The sequence below is a fragment of the Callorhinus ursinus genome, unplaced genomic scaffold, assembly GCF_003265705.2.
Source record: "Callorhinus ursinus isolate GAN/ISIS: 27379988/994484 unplaced genomic scaffold, GSC_fseal_2.0 scaffold9, whole genome shotgun sequence".
Classification (NCBI taxonomy): domain Eukaryota; kingdom Metazoa; phylum Chordata; class Mammalia; order Carnivora; family Otariidae; genus Callorhinus; species Callorhinus ursinus.
In genome coordinates this window covers 455,478-468,797 of record NW_027397071.1, presented here as the reverse complement: position 1 = coordinate 468,797, position 13,320 = coordinate 455,478, and the positions used below count along the sequence as shown (strand labels likewise).

Here is a 13,320-nt window from a genome sequence, read left to right as displayed (position 1 = left end):
ATATGTGAGCTTTCATATGTAACCAGTGGTTGGTAAACATATTGGGCCAATCTGAAAGGGACATTAAATCTGCCTTCTATTATACATAAAACTAAAGTGAAGCAAACCTTAGGATCATTTGCTTCTGATGCAAAACAGATACCCAAGAAATATGTTCGTATCAGAGACTCTAGGCCACTCTAAGAACTCCTGGGATGTCTGACTTACAAGACATACTTTGTTCTCTCCTAAAACCCTGCCCCAGAAAGCATGTAGAGTAAACTGAGCAGGAAAAGGAACAAGAATGAAGGTGTCTGAAATACATGTACATTGTTCACAATTTGAACATCATTAACACTTAGGAGTATGGTATCAGGAAATAAAAGCTCTCGTCTGGAGATCCTTAGGAAAAAGGTAGATGGGTTGGGATGCTTTGCAGGATGCCATACTCTGAAACGGGAATATCGAGGTAATTCATTTGGAAAAATTACTTGATTTCTCTTCACCCCTAAATACACTCTTCATTCTTTCACTTGTTGTAAGTATGGCAAATGGCAATGCCTACAGCCCTACCTTCTCGCAAGCACACCAAGAGTATAGGACTATTTTGTCTGACCTAACATCACACTCTGAGTTTCTAGAAAAGTACTATCAACACATCACACAACTCTCAGGGGCTTACAAACCATGAATGTTTTATCAGGGCCATGTCTAAAGTTAGCTGAGACCAACTCCACTTCAGTGGCACACACTAGTACCATGATAGAACAGAATTGAGCTTTTTTAAGCAGAGGGAAAGATCAAATAGAACCTTTGTCAAAACTCAATCTTGCAATAATTTCTAAAAGCACAATTGCCAAAGACTCACAAAATAATCCTGGACTTCTCCCATGAGCTGCTACCCCCCTATTTTCTACCTATTCAGTCATGGAAGGTAGAGCAGAAGTGGTGGTTTGGAAGACTGAAGGAGACTACCAAAATCTGTAACCAGTCTCAGCTCAAGCCCCTGAATGACTTCCACAGGGCACGGCCTGTACTGAAACTCAACTGGCTTGCTACAAGTCAAGAAGGAATATTCATACATAGCAGCTACTCACCCACTGAGGCCCCCGGTACAGTTTCCGTGGATGCAGGGACTGCTCAGGCACTCGTTCACCTGTGAGTAGCAGCTGGGGTGATGGGGACCCTCGGGGCACAGACAGCGGAAGCCATTCACATCGTTGATGCACGTTGCACCCTTGCGACAGGGATTGGAAGCACACTCATCAATGTCAATGTTACATCTCTGCCCTGTAGAGAAGGGAAAGTTTTTGTCAAATCCAAAATGCTTAGGAAAGAGACACAGAACTATGAGAGATACTGTGTTGACACCTTCCATCTTATAAGATGCTTTGGGCACCAAACGCAGGATTTAAATAATAAACACCTAAGAGCACTTAGCACCATGCGAGGAAGTAGCAAACAGCATAGTCAGTCTTTCGATAACGCAGCCAAGTTAACAAAATGCTGGAACAGCACTGCAGTGTTTCAATATATATTTCTTCTTTACTCCATCTTAGAAATAGGGAAACTTCAAAAATGTTACCAAAGTTGGCTGTCCCTCTTCTGCTGTTGTGAATACTCTCGAAGAAGCTTTTATCACTGTTTTCAGCTGGTTCACTGCAAACTAATTTTTTTGATTAGTCAACCTCTTACATTTCTACATAAGGTATATCTCAATTACCCGGAATACTTCGTAAATAAACTATTAATTTAATGATTATATTGGTAAAAAGAAAGCCATTTTGCTTTCATTCTTAGAGTTGTATTAATCCGTTTTCTGCCTCAGAAAGAAGGGTATTCTAAACATGATTTTATTGTCTTTGGATAACTGAGAAAATAATACAGGGTCTCTTAATCTAGACCAGTGGTTCTCAAACTTTAATGTGCAAAAAGACTCACTTAAAATACTTGTTTTAAATGGAGATTCTTAAGCCCTATCACCATAGATTGTGATGGGTAGAGTCCAGCAAACCATATTTTAAATAATGCAGATGGTTCAAATATTACATTTTGGAAGACTTTGATGTAGACAATTATTAAGAATATATGAAATTAAGTGAATAATATTCTTCCTCTAAAACCTATGCAAGGCTGTACTTTGAAAAGATGTCAGCTCTAACCTCGACATTTGTTGCTTTAAGCTGAATAAAGTGTGCCACTTAAATAAGAGTTTTGCTTTGTTAAATCTGAATAATTGAGATTTAACTATATATTCCAAAATGATATAAAATTTTAAAATAACCCATAATTCTGTAAATGAGTGGCAACAAGCAACTGCTGTGAAGGAATTTATAAGTTTCAAAGAATACAATTTTCTGATTCAGATAAAAACATGCATTTTTATTTAAGAAAGAGTAACCCTGCATTTAGAACAGGAAATTCCAAATAAAATAGATCCACACCCCTTTAAAGTATGGGTACTAACATTTTTTCACTCTCCGTTGCTCTCTAAACCATTATTGGCGGTTCTTGTGGTAAAGACCCATAATCTGGTAGTGGTTGCTGTTTTTCTCTTAAGCGTTTTATTAATAACTTATTTTAAAATACTATTTTCTTAGCCTCAGCCTCAGATTTTTTTTTAGATGTTTGCCACTGGCACCAAGACAGGAGCCCAAACTCTTCAACTGCACAGCTATCCTTGGCCTGCTATCTGGTGGAGAATGAGGAAAAAGCCTTCTTTTTCTGTCCTTTTTAGGAAGCATTTTCTCATAAGTCTCTCCTCCCAGGTTTTCCTCATTTGCTTTAAAAACTCTTCCCAGAATCAATTTTCAAGTCATCTTTAATCGAGAGGGTTAAATGCCTCCTTATGCAGTCTACCAGGTGGACTGACAGCGGCTTCACTATCAAGGTCCCACCTTTAAGGATTTTCCACCCAGCATCAGAAATGCCCAGCACAAGGCTATGAATCTTATTGGGCTCAGGAACTACAGAATGAGAAGTTAACCAATGTTTCTCACCTTGTAGGTACTCAACAAATTAGTGTTTAATAAACAAAAGCATGATATAATCCACTTGAGAGACTGGACTGGATGTCAGAAGTCCCATATGTGAGTTCTAGTCATTCACTCAGCAATATTTATTGAGTGTTTCTCCATGCTGGACACAGTTTTAGACACTGGTTAAAAAGATGATTAGGGGGGTTTCTGCCTTCTGGGAACTCACAGTCCCAGCTGTGTGACTCAATACATACAAAATATATTTGTATACATTGCATGGACACATCAAGCTCTATCTCTCAGTTTCTTACTTGTTAAATGGGAATAGTAAAATTTCCTTATCTACATTTTGTGTTTTGTCTTATTAATATTTTGAGACATAATTGATGTACAACACCATATAAGTTTAAGGTATAAGGCATACGGGGGCGCCTGGGTGGCTCAGTCAGTTAAATGTCTGCCTTCGGCTCAGGTCATGATCCCAGAGTCCTGGGATCGAGCCCCACATCGGGCCCCCTGCACAGCGGGAAGTCTGCTTCTCCCTCTCCCTCTCCCTCTGCCCCTCCCCCTGGCTCGTGTTCTCTCTCTCTCTCAAATAAGTAAAATCTTTAAAAAAAAGAAGGTATATGGCATACTGATTTGATACATTTATATATTGCAACAGATTATCACTTTAAGCTAACACCTCTATTACGTCACATATTTATCATTTCTTTTTTGTGGTGAGAACAATTAAGACTTACTCTCTTAGCAACTCTGAAGTTTATTACACAGTATTGCTGACTATAATCACTGTGCTGTGATAGGTCTCCAGACCTTATTTATCTACTAGTTTCAAGTCTGTACCCTTAAATACATCTCCCCAATTAGCCCAGCCCCTGCTAGCCACCATTCTACTCTACTTTTATGCATTTGGCATTTTTGTATTCTACATACAAGTGATATGATACAGTATTTGTCTTTCTCTGACTTATCTCGCTTAGCATAAAGACCTAAAGGTCCATCCATGTTGTCTCAAATAGCAAGATTTTATTATTTCTTATGGCTGAGTAATATGAATTGATTTCAGTATTATTGCAAGATTTCTTAGCAGTGTGCCTGTTCGGGATATGCTATTATTAGGTTAACTAAGGGCCAAAGAACCAAAAAGCAATTGTATGTTAAATATTTATAAATTATAAATTTATATATTTATATTTATAAATTATACACTCTACTGCTGATTAGAAACTACTATAAGAGATTTAGAGAGAGAAGAGATTATAAAATTCATACATATGTTTTCTTATTGTACTTTGGTGATTTTATATAGTTTAATAATGACATTATAATGAGGATTAGCTACCTTGGTAGATCTGTTACTCATGATTAGCCTTTCAAATGCTTTTTGAAAACTACCAGGGTTTGGGAGATAGTGAAGCTTTCAAAACTTCACCTGTTTCAGATGATACTGGATTTCTAAGTACAAATAATGATTTACAGCTTAAAAATACAATCAGTCTGTGGTTAAATCATGTAGCTCTGAAAATTACAGTGGATACTTCTAGTATCCTCTATCTGGAAATTATTGGGAATTATCCAAAAATAGTTTCTAAAATTGTGTTTAGCTACTTCTGCCTAATGTGTTTTTTTAAAAATTGAGCTATAATTGACACATAACATATTAGTTATGGTGTGGAACAGAATGCTTTGATATTTGTCTATACTGCAAAATGATCACCATAAGTCTAGTTAACATCCATCACCATACATAGTTCCAAAAAACTTTTTTTTCTTGCTTTTTGCCTGTTTTTAAATCAGATTATTTGCTTCTTTGCTATTGACTTGTATGAGCTCTTTATACCATTTTGGATATTATTAACCCCTTTTCAGACACATTGTTTACAAATATTTTCTCCCATCCTATAGGCTGCCTTTCAACTTATTGTTCCTTGCTGTGCAGAAGCACATTAGTTTAAGTAGTCCCACTTATTTATTTTAGTTTTTGTTGCCTATGCTTTTGGTTTCTTATTCAACCTATCTGCTGTTATGGACTGTTATGAGAAGTCAGCAAAATAATAGATATTAAGGTGAAACTGAAAAAGGAGTTAGTAAAACTGAAAACTAGCTTGTAGAAGTGTCATTTGATTCCTTACATTTCCCAATCAGTTAAGTATAAAGAGGTCTGAGGAGAATACAGAATTTAGTCTTAAAAAGAAAAATTCATTTATATCTGTCAAAGCTGTCATGAAAATTGTAAAAAAAAAAAAAAAAGAAGAAAAAGTAGTAGTGTTTTTTTTTAAAGATTTTATTTATTTATTTGAGAGAGAGAGAATGAGAGACAGAGAACACGAGAGGGAAGAGGGTCAGAGAGAGAAGCAGACTCCCCGCTGAGCAGGGAGTCCGATGCGGGACTCGATCCGGGGACTCCAGGATCATGACCTGAGCCGAAGGCAGTCGCTTAACCAATTGAGCCACCCAGGCGCCTGAAAAAGTAGTAGTGTTAAAATAAAACAAAGGAAAGGATAAAACACCTCACATTTACAGCTCATATATATATAATACCAGAGTTGTCTGTGGTATTTTCGGCAGCTGATTAAAAAAACAAAAAATGAAAAAAAAAAAACAACGAAAAAAATAGACATAGAAAATCGTTCCAAGAACAGAGTACCACCCAGTAACCAAAACATTCCAGTTCTTAGTTATGTAATTTCATGTTATACCTTAGGTTTATTTTAGAATATTTTTAGCCTATGTCCTCCCCCTCCTTGACCTCCTTGGTTTGCTGAAATGTTAAAAAGAGAGAGAATATGATTTACTGGCATTAAAAAAAAAAAAAAAAGGTCCAGTGTCTAACGGTCACATATCTAAAAAGAAGCCAGAACAGGCACCCACTTAGGCTGTCTGGTGAGGTGAGAATGGGCATGGGCTCTAGAGTAGGACCACGTGGACTGGAATCCTGGCCACAGCGCACCTGTAATGTTATTTAACCTCTCTAAACTGCATTTCCCATCAATACCATAGGAATGATAATGGCTGTAATAATTAAACAAGATTAGGCCACCTACTACCTAGCTCAAAATAAGCTCTTAATAAATGGTAGCTATTCTCTTGTTACCTATTTAACAAAAATGCACCTATTACCCTATCTAGCAGGAATTTTTGTGTATTTAATTGGCTGTCACTTAATCTTGGAGTAACAAGTTTCAGGACCCAAAAGTGCAGCTGGTTACTACCAGCAGTGCTGGGCACTAGGTATGACAGCTTTCATCATGCCCGTCTTCTGAGTGATCTTCCACTGAGCAGAGATCTCAGTGACCTGTGTGGGCCACGAACATTACTCCCTAGCATCCAAAATCATGCCAAGCAGGAGAAAGGATTGTGAAATATACAGGAAAGTAACTTCCCGGCAAGCGAGAGGCAGACATTTGCTTCACTTGGCCCTGAATGCCTTTTGATATCATGGTTTAAAAAGCTCTGAGGGAAATTTCTCACATTGGTTGCAAATGACCACATGGTATTTATTAAATGGTAACATTATTACATAAGTGCCTGCCTGCATGTGGCACTGTCTAGAAAGAATAGGATAGGCATCACATATGCCCTCTGAGGGTGCCATTAACAAACAGCTGTGTCCGTAAGGTGCCTCAGATTTCTCAGTAGCCCCTACCACTTTTTGATCAGGAGGGTAAAAGATAAAGGCAATCTTATCAACAACAAAAGAGAAGATTTATGTTTGTGTGTGTGCACACAAGCATGGGTGTGTAAATGTTCTAACTACTTATAATAATGATAACCAATTTTATTTTAGCCATTTACTTTCTTCCTTCTAGTAAGAAAAGATCTCCCTTGTGCTAGCCAAGTTAGCTCGGTCCTCCCAAGTTCTGGCTTCATCCAACAATCTCCCACAAGAGGAAGTACTCAGAAAAAAGCATTTAGTGTTTTCACAGAATTTTATCTTGGCTATACTTTCATGAAGGCATTCATTCCTAAGTGTAGCAAATTAAAGGTGGCATTGGACGCTATATAACTCAAGCACAGTGACAGAAGCTCATGGTATAACTAGAAATGCTTTTCAGGTAGCCACAACACAAGGTCTAAATACCCTAACTAATGAAAACCTTCGTGTTACAGTTTAGGGAAGGCCTGTAAGTAGAAAACTGGGCCAGTGAAGTACAGAAACAAACTTCTAACCTTCCAAGGGATAAAGAAATAGGCAACATTTGAAAAGTGATTTTTCTTTAGATGCCCCTTTCCCAAAGTGACAGGGCTGGGACCCCCCGACAAAAAGGGTATTACCTGTGAATCCCGGTGAGCAGACACAACTGTAACGATTAATGCCATCCATACAGATTCCGTGGACACAAGGGTTACTTGCACAGTCATCAAAATTGATTTCACAATTAACACCTGCAAAGATAAAAGCAAAAAGAAACTAGTTTTATCACAAAAATAGCATGTGATACAAGGTGTTGAGAAATCTAAAGAGTATCCAGCCAACCCTGGATACAGTAAAGCATCAGATCTCCCAAGTGTAGTCCTCCAGTCCCTGTCAGGGAGATTATGAGGTCAAAACTATTTTGTGAATCATACTAAGCCACTATCTGCCTGTTTCAGTGTGTTGGCATCTGCATTCATGGTGCAAAAGCAATGGGGATGGGATTGTTGACATGTTAGCAGGAATCAAGGTAGTGGTGCCAAATTGTACTAGTTAGTGGTCATTATATTCTTAACCTCCATGCACTCACAATTTAAACCAAACAAAAAGACAGTCTCACTTAATAATGACTTTGGTGAAGAAGTCAAAATTACCTTTATATTTTTATTATATCTTGATCTTTGAATATATATCTACTGTTCTGTGTAATGAAATGGGAAATAAAGCATTCTGTGGCATGCCAAAGTACACAGTTGCTTCCAGGAAAAGCAGTTGTTCGACTGTTTGAATTCTGAACTGAACATGCTTTTTTCATGGAATCCCATTTTAAATGAGAGAACAACTGACAGAGGAATCAGGGCTATTCAGACCTAAGTATTTAGCAAACATTAAGTGAAAGAAGGAAACCTGTCATTTCAAGAAAAACAACTGGCAGTACTGTGTTCCAAAAATAAAATTTAAGCCTTTGCATGAAAACCAGAATTTTGGAACTTGTATCCACTGCCAGAGCTTGAAACTGTCACTATTATGGGCATAAGTTCAGGATAAATCTTAAAGGGTCTGGCATCTTCCTCTGGGGCTGTGCTGCCTCTCCTCTGGCCCATTCCCCTGAAGAATGGTAGAGTTTGGCTATATTATGAAAGGCTTAATTCTAGATATGGGTAACTAAACAGTAGGGATATACCAATCATAATTTCTACCATCATTTTATAAAAATACTCATGATATTTTGTCATTTACTTAATATGAATTGAGTGATGCTTTATTTCTCATTCATAGAAAAATGCCTTGGTAGTTTAAAAAAATCCAAAAATAAAGCCTGGTAAAAAGGATATAAACTAACAAAATTTCCATGAAAAAATGCGAAAACTTTGGTTCACTCATACTTTGTATTAATATTTAATAATAATAATTACATTAAAAACTTACTGAGCCATTATTATGTGCAAGCACTTTGCCTTCCACTTTACATAACTCTTCTTCAGTCTCCTCACTCAACTGGCACATCAAGTTGCATTACACCCACTTTATCACAGACTTGCTCAATGATGGCAGCACAGCCAGGATGTGAGCCAGGCACTTTGGATTCTACACGCTTTGCCACACCATACTGCTCACTGTTATTAATGAGGTCAGGCTGCCTCACTACCACAGATGAGGCAAGAGTTCCCATATTCCTTGTATACAAGTGCATACTTTTAGGAGAATTGTCTAGCCATTGGCTGATAACCCCCATTTACCAAAAATTGACCACGGTAGGCCACAGGAGGCTATATTTTATTTGAGCAGGAACAGATACCCTGCCTAAGATGGGACAAGGAGATTTTCTCACTGGAACACTGGAATATGACCTGGGGGACCCATTGTCTACAAATTGCTCTGCTTCCTGCTAATTTTTGCAAAGCCTTATTGATCAATTCTCACTTGGAATCTGTAAGATACTTCTATGTGCTTTCACTAAATTCCTTGTCTATTTTGTTGTTATTGTTTGCTTGTTTGCTAAAGAGTCTTTAAACTAGTCAAGTTGGTTTCTGTGACTTAAAACCTTAAAAAAACTTACTTAGAACAGTTTCCCATCATAAGGCCATGGGTGAAAGAAGCTTACTGGGTGCTTTAAGTACCCAGTAAGTGAGAAACCACAATTATAGCCAGCACACTGTAAAGTATCCCTTCTGTCTATACTCCCCCAAACCCCAACCTACCAACTCAGGACCATGTTATGAATGGGTCAAGGATTCTTCCTCTAGAACTCAGGAGTCTATTCATAATGACTAATTAAATAGACCCATTCATCCAGGCCCCTAGTACATGTCAGGGCTTTCTCCACCCATTACAGACCAAGACTTTTTCATGATGCCTGCATCTCTTTGCTTTAATTCTCACAACAGCCACAGGAAGGGATTTGGCAGTTTTCTGAGAGATTCTGGGCCTTCATTCTATGCTGCCTGCACACCACTCATATTTACTTCTTGCATTTCTCAGTGACAGCTACTTACACCTTGCCTCCTCTGTCCTCCCCAGGGAATACACCTGATACATCCTGGCATAATGATATAATCCCAGAGAAAACAAAGTGCTTGCCAACCCACCACTCACCCAGGTTTCCAGTACATTTGTTATAATGGGGATGATAGCAAAGCCTAAAACAGCCCCACCATTCTAAAGGCATCCTTTCAATTGCTTGTAAATCTCTCAAATTTCTTTTCGTACTGCAATTTCTCATGTCTGGGGACCAGCCCGGAAGCAAATTGCTTTTGGAAGGTTTCACAAAGATCTATTCAGCCCTTTTAGTGAGTTATCTAAATGTGGGGAGGGGGAAGGCATTTTCAACTGTGAAGGCATGGGATGTTTTTCGTATGCTTGAGCAACTCAAAAAGGACTTTGTTTTCAAACTTGGCATGTACGAGGTCCTGGATGAAGACCAGGGCCTTTGACAAGTTTGAAGAAATGGATTTGGAAATAACAAAATAAAATGAGGGCAGTTAACCACCTCCCCCACCTTTGCCCCCTACATAGGCCATTTTCCTTAAATCAAGAATGAGTTCTCAATAAATCACTCCCTTGTATTGGCAGGTTCCCTTCTAGCAAAGGCACACACTAGTTAATCTTCCACTAATACATTTTCTTTGATCTGAGACATAGTACTTCTCTGTCCATTAACCACAGTTGTGACCATAATTATTCCTCGAATAAGTAAAACAGACTCCAGTGAAACCTGTGAAATGCTGCTGCCTGAGAAAATGATTGAACATTCCCCCAGCAAGGAGCAGCATGCCCTCCCACCTAACAAGCAGTCACTCAACCAGAGTAGGGAAACAGCAATGAACTTGGGGAGGGAAGTGGTGGCTCTGCATTCTCATTTACAAGGACTGGGAGGTGCTGCAAAGTCTCCCCTCTCCCTGAGAATCCCCCAAATGCCCAAGGCCCACCAGAGACATTAAAGACACTGGACTCTGAAACAGAGAAAAGCACAACTGGAAGGACAGGAGGGAGGGAGAAGGGACAGGGCCAGCTTCATTAAGCTGAGCGTGGCGGAGGCTAAAGAAAAAACAATAATTAAATCAAGCCATAAAGCCAACAGGGATTCCAATTTTAAATAATAATTTCAATTTTTTGAAGTGATGTGTCTCCTTTTAATGAAAAACACACACCTAAAATCATCAGTTTTGCAAAGCTATTGCCTCTAATTTCTCTGGTGGCCAGAGATATCTGCCTCTGAGATGTTTCTGGCTGTAGCTTTGGCTGAGCATCTCAGAATCAGGATTATTTTTCCATCGGAGCATATGCCATGACAGCCTGAGACAAGTGTGTAAACTGTTGGGGTGGGCGGTGAAAGCCCAGAGGAGACACAGGCAGAGCGGTTTACCTGACGTGCCGGGCTGACAATTACACTGGTAGCCGTTCACCAGGTCGATGCAGCGACCGTCATTCAGGCAGGGGCTGCTGTAACACTCATCTATCTGGTCACTGCAGATGGCACCCATGTACCCTGGGTTGCAGATGCAGGTGTAGGAATCAATCCCATCCTGACACTGGCCATGGTGACAAGGATCAGGGTCACAGTTGTCGATGTTCTCCTCACACAACACACCAGTGAATCCTGGGAAGGAATTTTACCAAGAAGGCCTTAAAACCCAGTCAGACACTCCACACCTGAACGTAGGTGTGGCCACATCCACTTATTCTACAGACCTCACGTCTCAAACAGTTCATGCTGTAGACAATGAGCAGCTGAAGCCAACTATTTGCCTGATGTATAAGGTAAGCCTAGAGTTGTGCTTAAAGTTTTTCAAATAAAATTTGTAGAATTCAAATGATGATCAATGGTTTCACTACAGAGATACTTTAACTGCATCTTCATTTCATACTGGGCTTCAGTGGGAAATAGCCCTCGATATTTTTCCATTATATCTTTACCTTTATATTCCTTTCTTCCCAAAACCAACATACAGATACTGTATTAATGGTTACATGTACCTTATCTCCCCAATTCTGACCTTAAGAGGACAGAGAACTTTTCTTTATCCCTCTCGATCCCTCCCTGAGTACTATGCTTATATACTAAGTTTTTAATAAATACCTGTTAAAGAAAATGAAAATGTATGAGCATTTAAAACAAAAAGGGATAAAGCCTCCTTCATTCAATCCATTCTTTTAAAGGATTTTAAAGGAAGAGGGGCTCTCTTCCCTTTTAAACGTGAATTCAAGGTTTTTAAACTCTCTCCAGTGAAGGTTATTCTCTACGAGGATAATCTGGCCAGAGGATGACAAAACCTGGAACTTCTCCGGCCAAGGACAACAGTTCATGAAAAGAGAAAGCAGTCAAGTGGTTCATCTGACAGGACCTAATCTAACGAGGCCCAGTAAATGTTAATGTTCCAGTACTACCAAAACACTCACTCTCTGTGTTTATTTTTGTGACTTAGTTCCCTTTTCTGTCATCAGATAGAAATCATGCACATGATGTTTAAAATCCTTTAAAAAATCCATCTTCTAAAACCAGAAAAAAGTCTTGAATTATATCCATAACTTCTTTCTGCCTTAAGTGGTCATATAAAAAATAAATTGGGAAATCATTTTTTCTAATTATTTCTAGTCTTTCTCTATAATACTGGTCTGTGCAGAAGCAAATGTGTAACAAGGAACGTTTGGCTTATTCAAATCCACTCCCAAATGAGAATGTGGCCACAGATCAGAAATGTAGACTATTCGTAAACAGATTCTTTGTCACTGTAGTAGCAGAAGTCAGGAAAGAGGACTTAAACTTTCCCAAACAGAGCTCTCTCGCCTGTTCAGATACACACCTGACTCTCAGGGTCTGAGCAGTCTTTTATGCAGAAAACCTCTGCACTTTCACACAATGGCCCTTAGATTTCTGGGCCTTTGTTCAAGCACTTGCCCCAAGAAACACAGAGACAGGCCTCCTGCTGAGAAGCCCCAGTGAAAAATAGCTTTCAGCTGGAATTCTTCCCTTTCCCAAAGGAGTAAGTCAAGCCAGCTGGAAATTCACTGCTGCCAAAATCTGTCCCAGAAAGACATGGACACCAAATGGAAATGTCCAAGCCAGGCCACTATTGTGGTGGAGAAGGAGGCAGGTGTTGTAGAAGGAAACAGTGAGAGCAGCAAAAAAATGCTAGAAGCAGCTCTCTCTAAACACAGAGCAGCCCATTAGTGGACTGGCTTGGTAGGATAGTCTCCTATTTTGTTCAAATGGACCTACCAGGGGGATAAAAAGTGAGGACAATCTTACCTGTGGCACACTGGCATTCATAGCCATTTGGGTGATCAATACACTTTGCCCCATTCAGACATGGAGTACTGGAACAGTCATCAATATCAATCTGGCAAACTGGCCCAGTGAAACCTTAAAAGGACAGAGTGATGACACAGTCAAAGCACTATCCTATGTCTGTCTATCTAAGGTCTACCTATGATATCCTATGAGAAGGATGTCCACGGAGGGTTGGGTTAAGTTAGCAGCAGGGCTTAAACCAATGGCTCAGCAAACATAAAATTATTCTTCCCAACAGGTAACTAGGATAAGCTCAGGGCATCAGAGGCAACTGGGTATATCTCCACCTCTGTGTCTTCCCAGTACAGATTTCACTTCTAGTTGAAGTAGGGACTAAATGGTTATACATGGAGCCCTCAAACAAGTGAGTACAGCTTCAGAGGAACTGGAACCTCTCTGAAGAAACAACTGGAGAGGCTATTGTCTGTGGCAGA

At 39.3% G+C, this 13,320-nt stretch overlaps 1 protein-coding gene across 2 annotated transcripts in view; it reads right to left on the bottom strand.

The window, feature by feature from the left end:
* The window catches only part of NOTCH2 (notch receptor 2), a 166,271-nt gene that overhangs the window by 42,161 nt on the left and 110,790 nt on the right, over positions 1-13,320 (bottom strand). The window contains exons 10-13 of one of the 2 annotated variants that reach the window (XM_025872548.2): positions 12,845-12,958; positions 10,961-11,194; positions 7,236-7,346; positions 1,077-1,269 (exon numbers count right to left, since the gene is read on the bottom strand). In XM_025872548.2, the coding sequence (XP_025728333.1) occupies positions 1,077-1,269; positions 7,236-7,346; positions 10,961-11,194; positions 12,845-12,958 (652 nt within the window). Of the gene's footprint in view, positions 1-1,076; positions 1,270-5,235; positions 5,423-7,235; positions 7,347-10,960; positions 11,195-12,844; positions 12,959-13,320 lie in introns of those variants that run through there. The other variant, XM_073896049.1, reaches the window with a different exon arrangement.